This window comes from Pezoporus wallicus, unplaced genomic scaffold (genome assembly GCF_028554395.1).
Source record: "Pezoporus wallicus isolate ANWC-B61680 ecotype Strahan unplaced genomic scaffold, APGP_CSIRO_Pwel_v1 contig_229, whole genome shotgun sequence".
Lineage (NCBI taxonomy): Eukaryota > Metazoa > Chordata > Aves > Psittaciformes > Psittacidae > Pezoporus > Pezoporus wallicus.
Window position 1 is genome coordinate 3670558 of NW_026638360.1, and position 22734 is coordinate 3693291.

Here is a 22734-nt window from a genome sequence, read left to right on the forward strand (position 1 = left end):
TCTAACAACTACAGTGATTAAAATAGCAATGATACATAAGCGCAGTCCTTCAAATAGCAGTGTTTTAAGCCAACCTGTAATGCCCCATGAGGACAACCATTTAGTTATCCCTAGGTCATTGCTCACTTGCAATTGCTGGGTAAGCTGAGCCAGGGTTTTCAGCTGTGCATGTATCGAATTAGAATAACCAGAAAGATTCATACAACACATTCCATCAAACTCTTCACATCCATGTCCCTGTTCCAATAACAAAAGGTTCTGCAGTGTTTCATGTCTTACAGAGTCAACATTAAACAACAAATCAGAAATTGCCTTCGATGTAGTATTTGTTTGCTCAGCAACTCAGTCTGTTTAGTTGAGCCAAGGCCCTGGCTGAAGCACTTACAGTGATTTGGCATATGATGGGATACATGCCTTGAAGACCCTTAGTGACTAGCATATAATTGGTTAAACACAGGTGTGAGAACTCAACCTTGAAAGCTTGCCGACAGTCCACAGTTCTCATTAACTTGGTGAATTCCAGCCTCTTATCTTGCTTGCTTAAGCTTCTTCAGGCCTCTCATGGCCTTGCTGTATCTTTCAGGATTATTCAAAGTTTATGTACCAATTGTGCATTCTCCCGTGAGAGCACTGTCTCCACATCTCCCCCCTTCTGTTTTATCCAGTAACAAGTCGCTACTACAGCAAGGCACACACGCATTTACATTAGCAGAGTAACTATTACAGGGTGCAGCAGCATGTTGAAGATGCTGATGGTAGTGAGGGACTAGCCAAAGAAATTTCTTACCAGTGGAATTCTCCCACCCACTTAATTTGTTCCATTACCTGCTTTATAACACTACCATTGTATTAAAATCTTTCTAGCTTTTGCCTTAGCATTTTTCTAGCAGCTACTGCAAATTTCCATACTCTGACATCTCTTTTACAAGTGACAAATCTATACAATACAAGGTGTAGTTTCTTATTAGCAACTAGCTAGTAAATACAGGTGGTTTCATATACAATATAATAGCTACTTTACAAGCACACATATTCAGGGTGTTACTTTTCAGTTACCTCCAAGTGATGTTTTGCAGTTATTCGTTCTTTCTCTTCCTCTATCTCATTCTGCTTGGGGTATTCACAGTCAGCTCCTGTAGCTGAGGCATCAGGTTTTTCCATTCGTCTGTCCAGCTCATGGCAAGGCTTCACAAACTTTGCAGGCAGTCGCCATGGACCTGTAGGCAGGAGGACACAAATATACCCCCTCCCCCAGGTTATCAGTTCTTGAGAAGTAGACAGGTTAGACAGGTTAAATGCAGCATCATTACTCTCCTCTCTCTCTCCCCCCCCCCCCCTTTTTTTTTTTTTTTAATCCCTGCAGAAGCCGGCCTGCTGGGCAGCAGCTGCAGCTGCCTGCCTGCTTCAGCAGCAACCATAAATACCCGCCGGCAACCGCACCTTTACATTAACCCTTTCATGCCTGAAATGTTAAACAGCTACCGATTGAAAGCTTTTACGTGAACCCAACAAGAAAAATACACAGAACACCGTCTGCCCTCAGCACACACACACGCACACATATGGGATCCCACAAGTACACGCCACACAATTACAATATTTGAAGCACAAAATCCAGACAATCATTACTCCCACTACAGTTCCACATACAGAACGTGGCACAAGGACCCTGTGGAGACTAATAGCAAACCAGCTCCGAGAAGCATCACTGCAGTGCGAGGTGGCAGGCTCAACCTTAGCGGGCGTCCCCGCAGAAGCTCTGCCTCCCCCACATCATCTGAGGCTTGGGCTTTTATACTGACCAAAATGCACACTCATTCCGACACAGGTGGCCAGCCTGTGCTGGAAGAAGTGGCCAGCAGTATCTACAAAGGTCTCCAAAGGTTGATAGAAACCTGGACGTACTTATTTTTACCAACTTCTAGTACATGAGCATCACAGAGAATCTGTATGGGCTCCCCCTGTCAATTGCAAGAAAAATCATAACATATACAGCTTGAGTATAAAAGGATTTTAACCCATACGTGGTCACTGCTTGTCAGGCCTCCTTAACTATTTTGAGATCAAGAGCTTCCCACTCTTTAGCCCCCTGCTGTGTAGTAAACACAGGATATGCAGAGATGCCCATTGCAGAAAATTCACCAGTAATGATCGCATCTTTGATTAACCATTGTTGCAGCTGAGCGTCTCCAGGGGCAGTGAGTCTGAGCAGACCAACCTGGGAGACAAAGAGTCAGAGTCTGGAAGCAGAGGATGTAAATCTGGCTTGGATTCAGGGGATTCGGGGTCTGATCCTGGGCTGAACTCAGGGTCTCCATTGCTCGCAGCTATGTCTTTCTTGTCAGATGTCTCTCGTTCAGTATGTAGCCATCTGCAGACCTGGCTCCTCCGTAACTGAGTTAAAAATTTCCACTCTAGGGCATAATGGGTTGGAAAGGCTTGCAGTTCCTTTAAATCTCCCGCTAGCGCATAATCTCTGTTTTCTACTGCGTGCTTCAAAATGGCGCCCCAATCGATCCGGCACCAAGGCACCACCCTCTTCCTTTCACCTTCCTCAACATTCATCATGCATATCCCTTCTAATATACTTTCTCTGTCCTTTTCAAGGTCCCTACTTTCGGAACTGGGGTGGTGGGGGAACAGGGGGTTACACCTCCTCTGCGGCACCTTCTGATGAAGGAGGGGGAGAAAAGGAAGGGGGGGGGGGGGAACCCTATGCTCCCGAGAGTTGGGGGAAATGAGTTGTAATCTTCTCCCAGCTTCAACCGACCGGGACGTCTGTTCCTAGTTTCTCCGTTGCTACAGCGGCAGTTTTCTTTTCTGCCTTGTATCTTTTTGTACAGTTTATTACTTCTCTCTGTGGTTTACAGAGTTTCTTTGCCATTTTATCATCATTAAGCATTGAGTCAAATAGTTCATCACCAAACTTTCGCCACACACTCTCCTCAAAAACTGTATTAGGATCTACAAAAATCCCTTAGCCTTCCCTACAGCCACTAGACCTGCTAGCTGCTTTAGAGTCTCAGGCTCAATTCCCCGCTTTTATAAAAAGCACTGTAATAAATCAGGGGCTACCTCTCAGTCCATTTTCATGGCCGGCCTTTTCCGGATCGTCCTCTTCTGGATCGTTCTGTAACCTCGGTCTCCGGATCGGCCTCCCGATGCAGCAGTGTCTGGTTCACCCCAGCGGCGGACTCCTTTCCGTCAGTCCAAGCACCCGGGTCCGTCACGCCACCGCAGTAGCATTGCCCGCGCTCCCCGGCCGCCGCCACCGGCGCCGCTCACTTGCCGTTCTGGGTCCCTGATACTCAGGGCCCTGTATACCAGGTCCCCATTAACCGGTGCCCTGTATTCCGGGTCCCCGTTAACCGGGGCCCTGTATTCCATGTCCCTGTTCGGGCACCATTTGTAAGCGGCGAGGAGAAGCAAGACACGCCAACCCAATATGGGTGATAAGCAAACTTTTACTTTATTTGTGGTGCACTTCGCTTATATCCGCGTGGTGTTTAGCCACGCCTGCTAGTCACAACAGTATTGGTTAGTTCTACACAGCTTCCTTCACATTCTCCTCCCACATCCAGTTTCTGGTTATCTGTGAGGCCTACGCCTTGCTTTGCTCGCACAAGGCCTCTAAGGATCCATGGCCTTGCTCTTAGAGCCATTCTGCAACACCAAAGCTGAAAGGCACATTTTTTCCCCTATTCAGCAATTATTTTTTTTTTCTCCTTATGCTCATTTGCGACAGGAAACAAGTTTTCTAGAGATGCAACACATTTCATAAATTAGTTCCCATCAGAGATATTGTTGATTCCTGGACAACAAGACTGGACACATTTTGATATCCCCTTTGTAGAAAATTCTTTATAAACATCTATGTGGCAGCAAGAAAACAGTAAACACAGTTGCTGAATTGGTTTTTATTTCAGTCTGTGGAGGGAAATGAGCCAAAAGAAATTCAGGTAGCAGTTAGGATCTGACTGGTTAGTGCTGCTGAGGGACAGTGGTATTTGCCAACTGCCAAGGAAGAAAGAAAAAACCCACCTAATGCAGAGTATATTGCTTTTCAGATTGAATCACAGTGTTCAAGCCATACCGTATGGCAAACTAACTTACTTCTTGTGGGTATGCCATGATGTTACAAAACCTTGTTTTCAGTGAATTGCTCAGGCTTATGGATTATCCCTATGATCTTCCCTCCCTTGTGAAAGATGCTAGAAGATTTTTAAAGAAGACATAAAAAAGAAGTATCTTGAAATTCCTCCTGTGAAGAGATGGACATGAATGCAGGAGTAGGGTGGCTTTATCCCTCCTGTGCCTGCAATGGCCAGCATGAGGTGGTGGGAAGGCAAAGTTTACTGCTACTGAGTTTATGAGAAGTGTAAACCTAGGATGAATGTGGCTGCTTGTTTGCTTCTGTTTTTTTTGCCAGAGCTCACCCTCAAGATGCACAACAACTATGTTCAGGCAATTGCTTAGCTGTCCATCACTTTTTAATGAACTGCACTTTATCGTAATGAAATGTAGCAAATTATTCTTCTCTAATGAGAAGAAAAGGGAGACCACTAATGTTACATTTGAATTCTAGAATTTTGATCTCTCATCAGCATGTCTTGCTGACTTGGTTGCGTTTCATTTGCAGAATACTGATTTTAAGCTATGTTGACCACTTGGTAATGAAGCCAACTGGAAGCCAAATATTTTGTATTTCTCCTAGAGGCTTCTGAATTCATGTTATTTCCCGATTGTGCTTTAGAATTGAGACTACAATTTTAAGACTTAACTTTACTACTAATGGGAATGGGAGAGTGGAACAGCTTCAGGTCTGTGGTTAGAGGAGCTGTCAGACCAGAGGACTTCTTAGGAAAACATTCTCAAGACTGTGTGTTCAACATGCTAAAGCAGTTGTAAGCTGAGCCAGACTTCACAGAGCTTCCGAACCAAGACCAAACTCAGGCTCACTCTGGAACCAGGTGATAAGTATATGCAGACTGTAGGCAGTGACTCCGAATCTACAGATGTTTGTTTTCCTTCACAGTAGGCTTTGTTTGGGGTCAGGAATGCTCCCTTTGATGACATGATAATTCCATAGACAGTAGGATGTTAAAAAAAATAAGAAACAGTAAGCTCAGAACCATAATTTCACATGAAATCTGTATTGAGATCGCAAAAATGTTATGTCCCATGAAAGGGAAAAGGAAAATAATAAGGATTTTCTTTTTACAGTAGAACTAAACGCTCACTGGAAAATATTATATGCTTACTTCAATATTACTGCTATTTTTCATACTGCCTAGCAGAAGTTAAGGGTGCATCTTCAAAGCTGGCTTAGGCCAGTCTAGCTGTGTCACCACAGAGAGGGCAGGCCCTTCCTCCCCCACTGCTGCCTATTCCTTTAACAACGGGCTGAAGAGTTGTTAATGGTGAAGCAAGGTTAGCAAGTACTGGTGCACTACAGGGATGAAGAAGGGCAGAACAGTATTTCAGCAGTAGTCTGATAGTTCTGTTCAAGGTGGTTTTAAAACCCCAGGGTGAGTCTCCATCTCAGTAAGCACTATGCAAAAATTCTTGCACAGATTTTGAAATGAGCTGGTTTTTTTTTGCTGGCTTTTGGATTCTCTTCTCTTTTACTTTGCAGTCCTTACTGCCCAGTTTGTTACCTCAGATTATTTGGGACAGTGATAAATGTTCACTTGCTGCTGCAACTAAGAGACTTCATAAGGAACTGGGTCCCACTGCAGGTGTTAAGTAAAGCATTTCATCTGTTCTCAGGTGTGGGGAGTGAAGGCGATGATTTCCATGAAGAACAGTTTGAGAATGAGCTCTGAGGCCTTGGTGCTTTGACAAGCCCTGGGGCGATAAACTGGGGCATTGAAGGCCAGTGATGTGGGGGTTGTGAGAGAGTCCCTAGCATTATGATTGGACTGTTTACCTGGAGAGTTTTACAGGGGCCAATGAGATTGAATGTTGTATGTATGTGCAGGTTGGGAGAGTACTGAACAGGGGCATAAAAAGGGCTTGGTGGTAATAAACGAAGATTTGAGTCTCTGCATCAACTTGAGTCCATGTTATGAAATGCCACAAATGGCACCCAACGTGGGGCATGAAATGCGGCTAGTTGTCGATCCGGTGGCGTGGCTCAGAAGAACTGCTTGCTGAAAGTAAGCAAAGGTGTACACTGAAAGGAAGCAAATTCAAACTGTACAGATTGCTTTCACAGGACAGTGATAAGCGGCTGAGAATTATGGGGTCTGCTTTAACAAAAGAGCAGGGAAATGTTCTAGAAGTTTTTGCTATGATTCTTAAGCAGTATGGGAAAAAAGTTGACAAGGAAGAATTGAAACATATCCTTCTCCGGGCATCAAAACTCAATCCATCTATTAATTTCACTAATATTTATACCCCACAGATTTGGGACAAAATTGGTGTTAATTTATGTGACTGTGCTACAAAAAACGATAAAGTTGCCACCGCTTTATTGAGCTCTTGGCAAATGAAACTTTAAAAGATCATGTCGCCTCCCAAGCACAGGGAGCAGAAGCGGCACCCTCTGCTCCCATACCACCGCCCTCTTTGCTGAATTCTGCTTTGAGATCAGAAAATCAGTCTGCTGTTGTTGCTCCTGTGGTTCTGATGTCTGATAATTCTGATGCTGACCTGGATGGTCCTTTTGACCCAGGACCTATGGATCCAGAAAAAGAGCCTGATTTATGTCCCTCAAACCCTCATGGTGTACAGGCAGCTGTAAAGAGAGTAGGGAGACGGGCAAGGGATGCAGATGTATTGTGTGCTTTCCCGGTGGTCTGTCTGCCGGATCAAGACCCGCAGTGGGAAGGTCTCTCCTGCGCTTTTCTCAAAGATATCAGGCGAAAGGTGATGGACCATGGACTCAGGGCCACGTGTACAACTCATTTGATACACTCTGTCTCTGATACTCATGCATTTATCCCAAATGTTTTCATAACATTGTTTCATTTGATAATGATGGACATGGAATGTACTATGTGGGAATCGAAAATGAGGCAGCTTGCAGGCACCCAGGCTGCTGAAAACTTAGCATTGAGGGCATGTGACCCACTGTGAGCGGTTACTGCCTATGCATTACTGGGTCAGGCTGATTTTGGCACCAATGCTGCGCAAGCTAGGATTTGCCAGGCGGGCTTGCAGCAAGTTAAACAATTGTCACTGCGGGCTTTGAAAACTCTCTCCGACGCTGGTAAACAGAGACAGCCTTTTGTCTGAATCAAACAAGAGGCAAACGAGCTGTTTATGAAGTTTTTAGACCAACATAATGAGGCTCTGGAGAAACAGATTGATAATGAGAAATATATTTTCAAGCAACTTGCTATTGAGAATGCTAACCCTGACTGTCAGAAAGTGTTGCGGCCATTACGAGATCTGAGCATAGATGGTATGTTAAGTGCTTGTATGAATGTCGGGTCTAGACAGCGCAATCTGTGTCTGATTGATGAAGCATATGTGGCATTGTTGGCTAAGTCACAGCAGTGCTATTCATGCAGTCAGTATGGCCATTTGTCCAAAAATAAAAGCAAATAGTAAAAGGAGAGCACCTGGAATTTGCTCGCTCTGTCATAAAGGGCGTTATTATGTAAGTCAATGCCAATCGAAATTTGACTGGGATGGCCAACCTTTAACTTTACTGGGAAACCCCAAGCAGAACACAGCAAGGGGCTGCGCCATGACAACAAATCACCCCTCCAAATTGCCCCCTCTGGGAGCTGCCACAGTGTGCGTGCCAGCACAAGCGGCGGTGCTGGAGTGGACCTGCCCACCTCGGGAGAGACAATAATTCAAGACACATTAGTTGTGCTTATTCCAACAGGCACATATGGCCCATTCGGACATGGAGAGGTAGCATTATGACCCTCTACAGTGATAAGGGGTCCTTTTGTGCTGCCAGGGGTCATAGATGCTGACTTTGAAGGAGAAATTAAAATAATGACGTGGACTCCAATGCCACCATACCAGAAGGAAGCCAAATCTCACAATTAATACATTTTTCACCCCAGTGACTGGATGCTGTCCACACTGTGCAGGGCTCAGGATGTTTTAACTCTTCAGGATACCTGAAATTTATTGGACTCAACAATTAACTTCGGACTGACCCCAGTTGTCCTGTACTTTAAAGAGGACAAACATTACTTTGCAAGGAATTGTTGATAGTGGAGCAGATGTTACAGTCATTTCTGCATCACAATGGCCCTATCATTGGCCATTGTGGATGCTCATACCTCATTAGCAGGAACTGGTGGTCGAACCTCTCCAAAGCAGGGCAGAGAGCTTGTTATTTTTGGACCAGAAGGGAGATCTGCCTCGATTAGGCCTTTTGTGTTGTCTGGATCTCCTACCCTATGGGGAAGAGACTGTTTAAGCCAATGGGGAGTGCATTTAAGTATGGACTTTTCCCAGGGGCAACTGTTTTGCAGCAGGTCACACCTTTAACCTGAAAATCAGATGAGCCTGTGTGGGTAGATCAGTGGCCCCTCCCAAAAGAAAAACTGCTGCAGTTAAACAAATTGGTGGATGAAAAGCTGAAAGCTGGTCACATAGTCCCCACAACCAGCCCATGGAACACACCTGTCTTTGTAATTCAGAAGAAAAATAATGCTTGGAGGATTTTACACAACCTAAGAAAGATAAATAAGCTCATTGAGGATATGGGAGCTTTGCAACCTGGGCTCCCCTCGCCAACAATGTTCCCACAAACATGGACTCTCATACTCATCGATTTAAAATACTTTTTTCATGATATGTCTTGCTCCACAAGATGCACCGTGATTTGCCTTTTCTGTGCCTTCGATCAATGCTGCAGACCCCCATAAAAGATATCATTGGAAAGTGTTGCCACAAGGCATGAAAAACAGTCCTACACTATGTCAACAATTTGTAGTGGCAGTTTTGAGCCCTATACAAGAGTGCTTTGAGAATGTTTTAATCTATCATTATATGGATGACATTTTAATTGCTGTGGAATTGGAACAAACAGCCCAGAAAGTGAAATGGCAAGTGATTCAAGCAGTCTCAACAGCAGGATTCCAAATTGCAGAAGAAAAAAATCAAGAAGCTCCACCCTGGAAATATTTAGGATGGAAAATATCTGAACAAAACATTCAACCTCAGAATATCACCCTGAGGACAGGAATAAAGACTCTAAATGATTTCCAAAAACTCTTAGGAACCATAAATTGGATCTGTCCTCTCTTGGGAATATCTACGGAAGAGCTCCATGCCCCCTTCAAATTATAGGAGGGGGATCCATGTTTGACACCTCCTCGAACATTCACCCCCTCTGCGCAAACCGCACTTGATAAAGTGGTTGTAAAATTAACCAGTCAAGTTGCTCATAGGCAAAAAATGGACCACCCTATTAGCCTTTTCATTTTTTATTCATCTTTTCAACCCTATGGGCTCTTAGCACAGTGGGTTCCGCAAGATGTAGATCCACTGATTATTTTGGAATGGATATTTTTGTCACATAATTTTGGAAAAACAGTTACAATAGCCACTGAAATGATAGCTATGGTCATTCAGAGAGGAAGAGAGCGGTTATTGAATTTATATGGTGTTGAACCTAATATTATCTATCGGCTTATTGATACAAAACAACTAACCTTTTTAACTCACCAGTCTTTTGCTTTTCAGTGTGCTCTAGCAGATTTTACAGGGCAAATTAGTATTCATTTCCCAGGACACAAAACTGTGCAATCCCTAAATTCTGTTCCTCTTTTGCCTGCTTGACAATTAACTATTACGCCAATAACTGAGGCCCTCACAGTATTCACTGATGAGTCTGGCAAGACAGGCCGAGCAGCAATAATTTGGAAAGATGCTGAAGGACCCTGGAAAAATGATATACACATTGTCACAGGATCTCCTCAGGTAGTAGAACTCTCTGCTGTAGTCCATGTTTTTAAATTATGGACTACTCCAATAAATATTATACGCTGGGGGTTTGAAAAAACATAAAAACAGAGGATGGCCCAGGTTATACAGCACACAAAACACAAGCATTTTTTCAACAGTGGGGAATTCAACATGTCACGGGTATTCCACATTCTCCCACAGACCAAGCAATTATTCAACGTACACATAGCACCCTTAAAACTATGTTGCAGAAACAAAAAGGGGGAGTTCAGGGTTAACCCCACAAGAACGTATAGCAAAAGTTTATTAGGTTTTGAATTTTTTTAATCACTGGACAGAGGATGGATCTCCTATACAGTGACATTTTGGGGGTTCTAAGAATTTTGAACAGGGGAAAGCCCATGTTAAAGTACATAATCTTGAAACTCATGAATGGGAAGGCCCATTCCCTTTAATAACCTGGGGACAAGGGTATGCTTGTGTTTCCACAGATAAAGGAGCTCGTTGTGTCCCTGCACGGTGGGTTTGTCCTGCCTTGTCTTCTGTCTCTTCATCACAAGAGGACTGACCCTACTGTGGTTTTCCGCCCAGCCAAAACAGAGCATCTGTAGCCAGTGCGACAGGACAAGACACCTGTCGGTTGCCACACCTGCAAGTCCTTTCAGACTGCTTTTGGAAGCAATGGCAACCTCAAATCCTGTGGACACGTGGGATGGCTGGGGAGTATAACAACACAGCCACAAGAAATTGATTTCTTAAAATCTGTGAAAACAGATATGTATCTGTATTTTAATTATATAGTTTGAAACCAATTGTTAGTGCAGAATGTTAACTGTTCTTTAACTGTTTATTTACCAGGCTAGGAGCACAAGTGAAAAAAAATGTATTAAGAATGTTTGTTTTGTTAGTTTTTATTAGCTTATACAGTTTCTTATTAATCGAGCCCTTAAGCAGGTATTGATAGTGAATATACAAAACAAAGAAGGGGGAGATGTGGGGAGTGAAGGTGAACAATTTGGGAATGAGCTCTGAGGCCTTGGTGCTTGACAAGCCCTGGGGCGATAAGCTGGGGCATTGAAGACCAGGTTGTGAGAGGATCTGTAGCTTTGTGATTAGACTATTTACCTGGAGAATTTTACAGAGGCCAATGAGATTGAATGTTGTATGTTATGTGCAGGTTGGGAGAGTACTGAACAAGGGGATAAAAAGGGCTTGGTGGTAATAAACGAAGATTTGAGTCTCTGCATCAACCATGTTGTGAAATGCCACACTAAGGTCTGCAAACTGGAATCATAATGCTTAGTCTTTGCTTTCTTCTCACTTAGTCTGGTTAGGAAACGTGAATGGATGCCTTATTCTGGGAACTTGATTGATCATTTGTGTTAATGTAAGCAGGACAAAGTGTCCTTAATTCTGACTAATTTTTGCAAGTCGCCACAATATAAATGTGCTATGCACTGGGTCTGTTACTATAGAAAAGCAAAATGCTGCCTATTTGTGTGCTGCACTATTGCATTCACACTCTCATAGTCATTGCTCTGGTTAATCTGCTTTCTGTTTTGCTGGTTGTTTATCACAAATGAGTGTCTCTTAGGAGACTCAGAAGAATGTTTTTTACCTTGTGTTTCATTCTCTGAATAGGAGAATAAAAAGTGCATGCCAGGTAAACCTATGCTCCCTGTTCCACATTGCCTCTCTTTTCACTGCAGCTAATTTAGGCGCAGTGAAAAGAGGAGCAGTGCTTAAGTGCTGAAGTGCTAGTGTGCTGTGGCATTTCAGCTCCATGTGTTTAAAGTGGCCTTTAGATGTGCTCAAATTTTCTGCAAAATTCCAGCCTCTGAAGCATCTCTTCATCCCTGACATTTTTTCGTTCTTATTTTTATAAGTGGTGTCAATTGCTTTGCTTTGTGATCTGTGATAGAGAGGCATCTGGAGTTCCAGAATGTAATTACCTGAAATTATGTTTTATTTTGCTCACTAAAAGAAGGCTTCTAATTTTTTGATGCTAGGTGGTGTATTTATATTTATTTCTTTTGCTTCCTTTGTTGTTTGCAAACTATTCTTATGCACTGTTTCCATGCACTGTGTTTTGTCCTGGAAAGATAGGCATTACAAATTTTTGTTGCCTACAGAGAAGGATAATTTTAAAGAAACATTTTAATGATAGCAAGTAGACAGTGGTCTGTGCTTAAGCACAAGGACCAATACAGGCAAAGTGTATTGTCTCGTCTTTACTCTTCTGCAAAGATAGATTTTTTTAGTATTACTGACAAATGCATAGGAGATTAACCTGTTTTCTTAATGGTAATTTAAAATGATAATATAATCTGCCCTGTGTAATGCTCTCTTACCCAGAGGAAATGAAAACAGCTTTAGTATGAAAAAGCAACGTCTAGTTGCCCTCACTGATATTACACAGCCATTAATGGAAGCCTTCACTATTTCCCTCTGCAGGAGTCCCTCCTGAAGACTTTGTGTGTGGGGGCGAGACAGTTAGTTTCTGGAAATATGCCATAGCTAAGGAGAGAGGGATAGTGCTTAGATTTTCAGTGTGCTTAGGCAAGGCCCCTCAAGGTAGTATTTACTGTTATGACATCAGTGGTGTGAAGGTGGTGGAATATGTCAGTGCATCCAGCCCTTTTGTTTTTTTTGGACTAAAACTGATCTTAGTGGGGGGCACTGAAAGAAACAAGCATGTTTTGGAAATCCTCCATGGGGTAGTCTTTTCATCACCACAGCTTAGTGGTAAAGTTCTTGCTACAGCCAGGAATAATAAAACAGCAGGGTGCTGGTAGCTGAATGAAAACAACATCTATTTTGGTAACTACTGAACTTGCTGAGGGCTTGAAAGGGATGACAACTTTTTATGTTAAAGACTCCCCTCATGGCTGATGTGCCTTCTGGAGAAGGAACATCCATAAGCAGCTTGGTCTGGGGCAGGCCAGTCATTCTGCAAAGCCAACTTGTTTGCATTTGGCATACCCCTGGAGCAGGGGTTCTAAGAACTCCCTTTCCCAGCTGGGAAACAAATACACAAAGCAATTTTTACTTACTTATTTTTAATGAAGGCTTTTTGAGTTCCTTGAAGTCAGCACACAAAAGTCAACATATTTATGCATTAGCATGACACGATCTAACCTCAGGTCCCCCTCAGAGCTCTTGGTAGATAACCTCAGCACCCAGAACATCCTCTCCTTCTCCTTCCCCATCTTGTATCTCCTGCTTAGCGAGAGTCATATCTAGAAGTTTCAGCTAAGGACAATATTAACATCTAAAATGTGGCTTTCCCTTAAGTCCCTGAAAATAATGTCGATGATTACTATTAGCAGAGAAGACAGTATATATGCGTAGAATCATAGAATACATGTTGTTATTCCTTTTTAGTTGAAGAAAATGGTTGGAAATGAGTTAATGCTGATGAATGCGCAGACAGCTGAATATGCACAAGTGTGGCAACACATTTACCATGCAGCCTCCAGTGTAGTTAGCTTTTTATCTGATTTGCTACTGTTGCTGCTACTGTTGGGCCTTGTGCTTGGGTGGGGAAAAGAGGAGGGATCCAAAGGCTCTTGGATCTTTTCTTGCGTGATTCTACGATTATGTGTAAGAAAAGATAGAGCCTAGAGTGGCTCAGGAACAAGCATTATCTCCATCTGGAATAAATTCTCATTAGAGCGATTGTTTGTTTTCTCTTTTCCACCCAAATGATAATGCAAATTAATGGAAACTGTTAAATGTCTTATTAACTATAGCCTGCGTTTACCTTCTCCAGAAACTCCACCCTGGAAATCACCAGAACTGCTGGAAGCACTACAGCTACCCCTGGGTTAGGCAACAAGTGATCTTCCATACTTCTGCTGACCAGGAAAGGATTAAACTATGAACAGTGTAGAATGAGATGGGTTACAGGGTTAAAAGCCTTTGATCTAAGGCACCAAATTCAGTCTAACACTGTTAAAATTTTATGCACGGTTAGAAAGGGATTTTTTTTTTTTTTTTTTTTACCTTTTTAAGTCAGAGGCAAATAATCTGTTCAACACCAAAACAGCAAACACAGTAGGAATTTGCTGTCCTTTGCTAACCCTCTCCTGGAAGACATTTGCATCTGTGAATTAATTCCTAGCCCAAATAAAGTTAGTTGGGAATTTCATGGGACTTCTAAGGGGCAGATGCCCACCTCACAGTATTATTATCTCAATATGCTTGGGTGTTAACTGTTTCAGCAGACCCAGTGTTAGATTTATTTTCATTCCTCTGTTTGTCTGTTCTAGTTAGGATGACGCCTACTGCTGAGAGACCTGAATTACTTCTACATCTGTTAGACAGGAGTTGAATATTTCCGTTTCTCTAACTTTCAATCTCATATTTCTGATTTTCTAGATAAAAATAAACATGTTCTTTCAATTTTGGTAACTACTGAACTTGCTGATGGCTTGAAAGGAATAAAATTTGACCGTGTCAGCTACAGAGGTATGTCAGTGTTGCTCAGTTTTAAGTCCACAAGAAGTCTTACCACTCTTCGTAAGAGAAGCAGGCATGCATGCTCAATTTATTGCTCTAGCAACATTTTGTGAATAAAATGTTTTGCAATTCAATATGCTACTGAACAGGCAGGGCAGGCTAAATGAAATAAAGATAAAATTAGGAGTGATGGATCTTAGATATGCACACACCTTGTAAATTTAGGGTAAGTCAAATAGCTGCAGAGACTAGTGAAAGAAAAAAAGAAAAATGTAATTTCCAGATGTTACTGGGGAATATTGAAACAAGACTTCATTTTTAGTTTGGACTTGTTCCTTGATATTGTGCTGTCCAAAAGTAGTTTTGTATCTACTGACGAAACGCTTGCTACTGCAGATCATCAGAAACAAATTATGTTAATGATCAGGAAGACGATACAGTGTAGCCAGTTAATGAAAGAGCTTGATTTGTCCAGAAAATTATGTGGAGCAGATACACACATACAGAGAAAGCAAGATTAATTTAGAGACCTGTGTCATTAAAGCAGATTTTTATATGGCTTTGTGTGGGATTTAAGGGGGATTAAATGTTTGACATCACTTTGCCTGCACAGGCGATGTTGAAGAGGTTACTGAGTGGGTGGTGGAGAATTCAAATATGCGCCTATGCTGAAAGAATGGAAGCAATGGATCAGACTACAGCATGGCCAAACAAATTGCTCTACCTACTGTATTTCTGAAAGCAAAGTGCTTCTGGTTTGGCAGCAGATCTGCAGGGATATAGAGCTGAAGGAATATTTGTGATTTGCCAAGATATGAGGAGAACTTGTCGAGGACATCAGAACTGGGATGCTTCTGTCTTCTGTTTTAAGTAATGCCTTGCTTCATGTGCATCCTTTTTCCACTATGCTGTTTTTGCTGTTTTTAAACAGTAAAAGCACTAGAAGTAAAAAGCAAGGTGGACTGGTTGATCAGTTGCATTTCTCTTTTGGAAGAGATGGTCCTGGTTATGAAACTTCTGCTCCTCACCTGCCTCTGGCCAACAGCAGTCCTACACAGTTCTCAAAGTCAGCATCACCATCTTCATCATTGGCAACAGTTCTCATTCTTAAGAAAGCATAACAGGTAAGCAATATACTCTCTCCATCTATGTTCATCTGATAAACTTGATGCTGTCAGCAACCTTTCAATGCACCTTTTCTGTTCACTGTCCTGTTTTGATAGTTTCTGGATTTATAGTATGTTTGGTATTGATAGCATGTTCCCAAAACGGAAACAGTGAACTATTAATTAATTTTGCATAACCAGATATATTTTCATGTTGGATTTCATGAAGGCTTCATATACATACAGGTATGTAAACAGTCATACCCACACACAGGTCATTTAACTTGAGTGATACCAGGCTACTGTTGTGATACCAGACTACTATCATGATGTGACAAAGATACTTGCCCTTTCACTCCTATTGCAAGAAGCAAAAATGCCTTCTGAAGTTCTAGGCCAATGTTACAAAGTGACTTCCATTACCAAAGCAGCAAAGTAGCTACTCTATCAAGATACAGAAGACATTTTTACAGCACTACATGAGGTAAATTATTTGTAGTGATAACACAGTGTGTTCCCTTTATGGAATATACTTATGCTTTTAGATGTTGAAGATTGTCTCTGTTCTTAGTTTTTCCAGTCAAGTAGCTGCTTTAAAATTAATAATGATACAAAGGTTTTTACCTTTCTGTGCGAAGTGTTAGTGTGTATTTCCAGAAACACAATTTCACATCTGCCATGTAAGGTCTCCAGATGTGTTTCCAGATTAAGCTAATAGTATGTGAACACACCAATGATTGGCAGTGATAATCCAAGCAAATTCTCTATTATTTGGGAGAGAGGAGAAATTGTAATAAGTTTCCATTTAAGGAAGGAGAAGGAATGCAACTATTACATTTGTCTGTGTACTTAACCCCCTATTAAAATGAGCAGGGGAGCTGGTATTTTATTTGTACAATATCAAATATTGAGAAAAAGTAACATAAGTGTACTCCTTTGATGTGTTTAAGCTCTTCTCAGGTTACATGCTTTGTAGCAGGTGTTCAGCTGTTTACCTACTGTATCACTTCTTACGTGATAATCTAGCAGTGACATATCTCTGAATCCCTAGATGTCGTGATAAAAATCACACTTAAGCAATGCAAGGCAACAGAACATATCCCAGTGGCAAAACAGAGGTGCCTGGAGAAGACATGCTGCTCAGTACTTCCAGATTTCAGTTCAAGGTCATAGGTTCAAGTTTGGTCTAATCCAAAAGCCCTTGAAAAGCAGACTGTTTCAAACTCACTGACAGTTTTGGAGTGAGCGTTGGTGAATGGTTATTTGTAATAACAAAACAAAATAAACAGAACTAATCCTAATTTCAACATAAGGTCTTATCTAGTGCTTTGCTAGTCTTAGGAAGCAGTTAAGAATCTAATGGAAACAAAATGAAATACCTTCTTATCACTATAGTGGTAAGGAAGGTCTATTTTAAGCTCAGCTGATACACTTTTGTCAGTGGTAAAAGGGAAGCATATGCTATTGTCATTTGCATTTATTCTGTTCTGCAGTAGCTGAGAGGAGTTGCTTATGAAACAATCACAAAGCAGGAGAGAAGCCTGGTAGGAGACAGCATATTTCATGGTATCCTTTGCTGCACATCCTTTACTGATCTCTTGCCACTGGACAGCAGTAACAATACTAGCACAGTGTCCTCTCTATCTTCACAGATCTTTACTAATACATACAAATGGATCCATATGACAGTGTTGTGAGACAGGCAGAAGTGTGTTAACAGAAAGAAAGAATAGGAGCAGGAGAAATGCCAGCTGATGCTGACTGATGTAGCAGTTTTCGTTACACAAGCAATGCTTCATTTTCTAGGTCTTTGTGATTTGGAACTGGGAAAAAATCAGTGCCACAGAAGATCCCAAAGCTTCAAAGATGCAAATCAGTTTTTCCATGGAAAGGATCCAAATACGTTTAATTTATCTTTGTTTGATTCCCTGGTTTTGTTCAAAATGCAGCATTATCTTCCAGTACATTGTGACTTTTCACCAGCCTCTTTTTCTTTCTGGGGAAAAACCTTTCAGCCAGCGCTAAAGATATTAGGGACACAGCTGACAGATGGCCTTGGTTAAATGGGTGGCCTTTTAAAAAGAATCCCATGTGAAAATGTTACTTAACCTACAAGTTCCACTGTTTTAATAGTGTAACCCAGTTCTCCCTCCAAAGCTATTTGTCTGCATTCTCTTGTAAAGAAGATTTTAAAGCATTAACCAAAAGTACATGAGAAAGCGATTATTCTCATGATCCGTTTCCTACAGCAAAGAACAGAGCATTTGACTGTCAAAAATATTAGGCTTTTTGACAATACATGTTGCTATGTTACTGAACACTTAGGCATTTTTATTTGTGTGAGAGAGAACTGTACAATTCTGATTATTACATTTATCTGGGCTTCAAGATTTGATGAATGTGTTAAAAAGTTCAAGAGATCACACTGCTGTATAACTCTCCAGACTCTCCTGGGATTAAGATTTATGTAACTTCTACCTTTTGGATATCTTTGATTTGGTATTAAAGAGGTAAAGAGAGATTTACTTTCCTTAGGTGCATGTGTCTGCTGATACATGCATCTGCTGATGATTTCACAAGATCTTCTTCACCAGAAGTGCTGTCAACCATTGAAACTGCTTACGTTGGAGGCTGCCCAGGGAAGTGGTTGAGTCACCATTCCTGGAGGTATTTAAAACGTGTAGATGTGCTTAGGGACATGGCTTAGTGGTGGACTTGGCAGTGCTAGGATTACTGTTGGACTCAATGACATTAAAGTTCTTTTTCCTAAACAATTCTGTGATTTTGTGATTATGTGTGGGCTTTTCCTCTCAAATGCCATAGCCTGACACATGCCATACAGTGATGTACAGAATCAATGACTGCATTTAGACTCTTAGATTGTGGTGTGCTGGCCAAAGCTGCATGATAGAGAGACCAGGGTACCAGGCCACCAAAGTACAATCTGTGTCTTTGCAGTGTGTCTGTAGAAATGAAAAGTCTATCTTGAGTTACATCAGGAAGCTTTTCTGAGAGCCAGGCTAGTTAGATCTCTCTCTTCTGCTTTTTAATGGAATTAAAATTAATGGAATTAATGGAATTTGTGCCATGGGAGGAATACTCAAGAAAACATCTGCTGATGATTTTACAATGCTGTAGTGCTGATCAGTAGTTAGGTATGGGTCTAGGATTTCTTAGGAGTAAACAAACACATGCGATTCCCTTTGAATCATCAGTTAAATAACTGTGATACTACAGTGCGGTCAATTTAATAATATAACTTTTAGCCAAGGAGCAACATCTGGAGCCCAAATGCTGATGTTAAAGGAATATCTGCTGGAGAACACTTCTTAGTCTTGGGTGGAGGAAGCAGTCAAGGAGAAAAAATGTGAAGCAGAAGTGTATTTATTTTTTGGTACCTTTACATATGCAGTGTTACCCGTGTCCATGAAATTAATTCCAAGTACCTTGAGCATATATGTCTTTACTGTAAAGTTAAGCCCATTTTCCTTTGCAATTGAAAAACAAAATATTCTGCCAAAGGAAGGTATTGAAGAAAAGATGTTGTATGTTTGTAATGAAAGTGCTATTTTGACCCCTGCAAGATGTTGCAGCCACTTCTGATAGCAGCTAGAAGTAATTATAGACACCCCACATTTGTATATGAGGCATCAGCTTGAAGAGGCTGGTCAAATAAGTGGGCAGAAAAGATGCTTTACATATAAGCAGCATTAGTGTTTATTTTGTCCTCATTCAGGAAAACAGAAGAAATAGCCTAATCATGTAACATCTCAGGGGCTCATTAAGAAAAAAAATCCTGCCCTTGTAGCTTATGTTTTGCCTCTTATGACTACAGAAAGCCTTCCTCAGTCACATGCTTGCTTTTAGTAAGAAGTTGTAATAGATGTATCATAATTTTATCCTGCTTCTTCCAGTGAAATTATTGGATTTGTTGAAAACAGGTATTTTCCTTGGCATCTGATGACAAATGACCTAATGCTTCCAAACTGCATTAGCTGTGCCATGGCATATTGAACATAATCCATCATTTTTTTCTCACAGTGGTTCCCATCAGCAGATTTTCTTGTGTACCTATTGCAGAGAATTACAGGGGTTCAGATCTAATGTCCATACTACTCTGATACAGCCTTTGTCTGTGGTGATTTTAATTCTCAAAAGTATGGAATTTTATTTTAGCATCCATATAATTTTCATACTTGGAAAACTAAAGTCTGCATTTGAAATGCCTGATGGGTGTTCTTATTGCCCTGATAATTTGGTTCAGACAACACTGCCATCAGCATTCAAGAATGCTAAGGTAAATTAATTCGTTCAATGGTTCTGAATAGTCCAGCAGCCACCTCAGCATTCCTGTTATGGCATTTTTATAAGTAATTTCTTGGGCTTCGATATTAAGAAAAAAGGGGGGAAAGGAGAAAAAGAGTAAATACAGGCACAAACCTTATCCTAAAGTATTCCATACCTTGTCTTAAGCAGTGTTTGACTACAGATCTTCAGATTTTTATCATTCAGTCTAAAGTAATAATTAGAGCTGCTGACATCAAAGTCCCCTGGTTTATGTTCCCAGTGTGGTCACCACCTTTATACTTTGGGAGGTATATGATGGAGGTGCTTAGCAATTACACATCTTTTTTCTCCTTCTCAGGTGCTCAACCTGTGAAGGAGACATCCTTTACCCTCCTAGTCGTCCCCCCAGACCATTTACATTTGAGAGTTTTGAATTTTTTAAATGGCCTTTTAATGCTGTTGAGACTTGTTTACTGATGGTGATGGGAATCACCATGCTAACACGCATACAGAGTGTGTTTTGCCCACTACTGATTTCAAGAGTTAAGCAGATTCAGGTTTGGGTCTTGTCTGGGGTCAAAAGACGATGTAGGAGGACCGAGAGATTTTCCCAGAGGCTGGACAGCCATGAGTGGCAGGGTGTGTGGGATAGTATGGGCAAGTATCTAGGTCAGTGGGCCCCTCCAGTATTTTGGAATTTCACTACCGAACAACTGCAAAATCCAGAAGAATTAGTAAAACACTTAAATGAGGTGTGTGGTCATTCTGGCCATACCAGAGATGGACAAATCACGGCAACGTGCTGGGGCTTGGCCTATGCTTACAGGGCCTTGTTCAACACTATCCAGCACCTTCAAAAGGAAAAGAATATCGGCGGATTTGAGGGCAAAGCGACAGTCGCTACTCAAACTTTGGCTGCAATGAACTGCGCAGCTACCCCAGTGGCAAGTACAGCAGCTGCTCAAACTTCAACTGCAACAGACAGCGCGGTTACCCCAGCTCCAAGCACGGTAGCTACACCACCCCCAGCAACAAGTACAGTCGCTACTCAAACCACAGTGATAATCACTGCAGCCAAACCAGAGGACCAATTCGTACCAATATCAGTTGCCCCTGTACGCAAGAGAACAAGCAAAAAGGAGGCAAAAAGGGTGAAGCGAGATGAAGAACCAATGAATTCACCACCCGGTCCAGAATCTGATCAGGAGTCATCATCACATGACGAAGAAGAAGAAGAAGAGGTAACTTCTCGACCTCGAACCTCAACCGAGCTGCGGAATATGCGAAAAGATTTTACCCGTCAACCAGGGGAGCACATCATCACCTGGTTACTCCGATGCTGGGACAATGGGGCCGATGGTCACGAACTAGAAGGTACAGAAGCCAAGCAGCTGGGATCACTTGCTAGAGAAGGGGGAATTGACAAAGCAATTGCAAGAGAGAAAAAGTCCCTCAGCCTTTGGAGGAGGCTCTTGGCAGCTGTGAAAGAAAGGTTTCCGTACAAGGACGATGTTACGAGTCGTTCGGCCAAGTGGACTACTATAGACAAAGGCATCCAGTCTCTGAGGGAATCGGCCATCGTAGAGATGATCTATCACATCAAGCCGAATAACGGGGATACACCTATAGATCCAGATGAAGTTGAATGTACACGACCCATGTGGCGAAAACTTACACGGAATGCACCGTCATCATATGCCCATTCATTGGCAACAGTGACCTGGAATGACATAGTACCACTAACAGTGGATGAAATGGTTCATAAACTCCGAGAGTTCGAAGACAATCTCACTCCTTCCATCATCTCAGCTGTGAAAAAACTGTCCCAGGACCTCGACAAATTGAGGGACGATGTATCTGATTTATCCAGCTCCTCACGTGTACCAACACACGTCTCAGCTATTAACAAAAGACGTCCTATTATTCAAGAGAGGAGATACAGAAGGTATACGCCACGGGGTACCCTATGGTTTTACCTGCTGGATCACGGAGAAGACATGACAAAGTGGGATGGAAAACCTACTTCAGCTTTGGAGGAACGGGTGAGTGAACTGAAGAGGGGAGCAAGGGCCAAGACTGATCGTCCCATGAGAGCTACGGCTTCAGTCTCTGGTGAGCAGTTTCCCAGATGGAGTGGAAGAGCTGATTTTACTCCAGCTCCTGTGATAACGAAGAATAATCCCTTTCAACACGACTTAAGTGTCCAATGCTGTGACGACCATTAGAGGGGCCCTGCCTCCAGCCAGGTGGAGGTAGGGGACAATCGGATTTACTGGACTGTGTGGATCAGATGGCCTGGCACATCAGTCCCACAGAAGTATAAGGCTCTAGTAGATACCGGTGCACAGTGTACCCTGATGCCATCAAGCTGTCAAGGGGTGGAACCCATCTATATTTCTGGAGTAACAGGAGGATCCCAAGAGTTGACTGTGCTGGAGGCTGAAATCAGCCTGACTGGGAGGGAGTGGCAAAAGCACCCTATTGTGACTGGTCCAGAGGCTCCATGCATCCTCGGCATAGACTACCTCAAGAGAGGGTACTTCAAAGACCCAAAAGGGTACCGGTGGGCTTTTGGTATTGCTGCTTTGGAGACTGAGGAAATTGAGCAGCTGTCCACCTTGCCTGGTCTCTCAGAAGATCCCTCTGCTGTGGGGTTGCTGAAAGTTGAAGAACAACAAGTGCCAATTGCGACCACAACAGTGCACCGGCGGCAATATCGCACCAACCGAGACTCCCTGATTCCCATCCATCAGCTGATCCGTAGACTGGAGAGTCAGGGGGTGATCAGCAGGACCCGCTCACCCTTCAATAGCCCCATATGGCCAGTGCGAAAGTCTAATGGAGAATGGAGACTAACAGTAGACTATCGTGGCCTGAATGAAGTCACACCACCATTGAGTGCTGCCGTACCGGACATGCTAGAACTTCAGTATGAACTAGAGTCAAAGGCAGCCAAGTGGTATGCCACGATTGATATTGCCAATGCATTTTTCTCCAT

At 42.3% G+C, this 22734-nt stretch overlaps 1 protein-coding gene across 4 annotated transcripts in view; it reads left to right on the forward strand.

Moving 5' to 3' along the window:
- The window catches only part of LOC130599782 (gamma-aminobutyric acid receptor subunit rho-3-like), a 220289-nt gene that overhangs the window by 170938 nt on the left and 26617 nt on the right, over positions 1 to 22734 (forward strand). The window contains exons 2-3 of one of the 4 annotated variants that reach the window (XM_057410542.1): positions 14263 to 14352; positions 15338 to 15467. In XM_057410542.1, the coding sequence (XP_057266525.1) occupies positions 15340 to 15467 (128 nt within the window). In that variant the 5' untranslated portion in view covers positions 14263 to 14352; positions 15338 to 15339. Of the gene's footprint in view, positions 1 to 14134; positions 14353 to 15300; positions 15468 to 19298; positions 19747 to 22734 lie in introns of those variants that run through there. The other 3 variants (XM_057410546.1, XM_057410543.1, XM_057410544.1) reach the window with 3 other exon arrangements.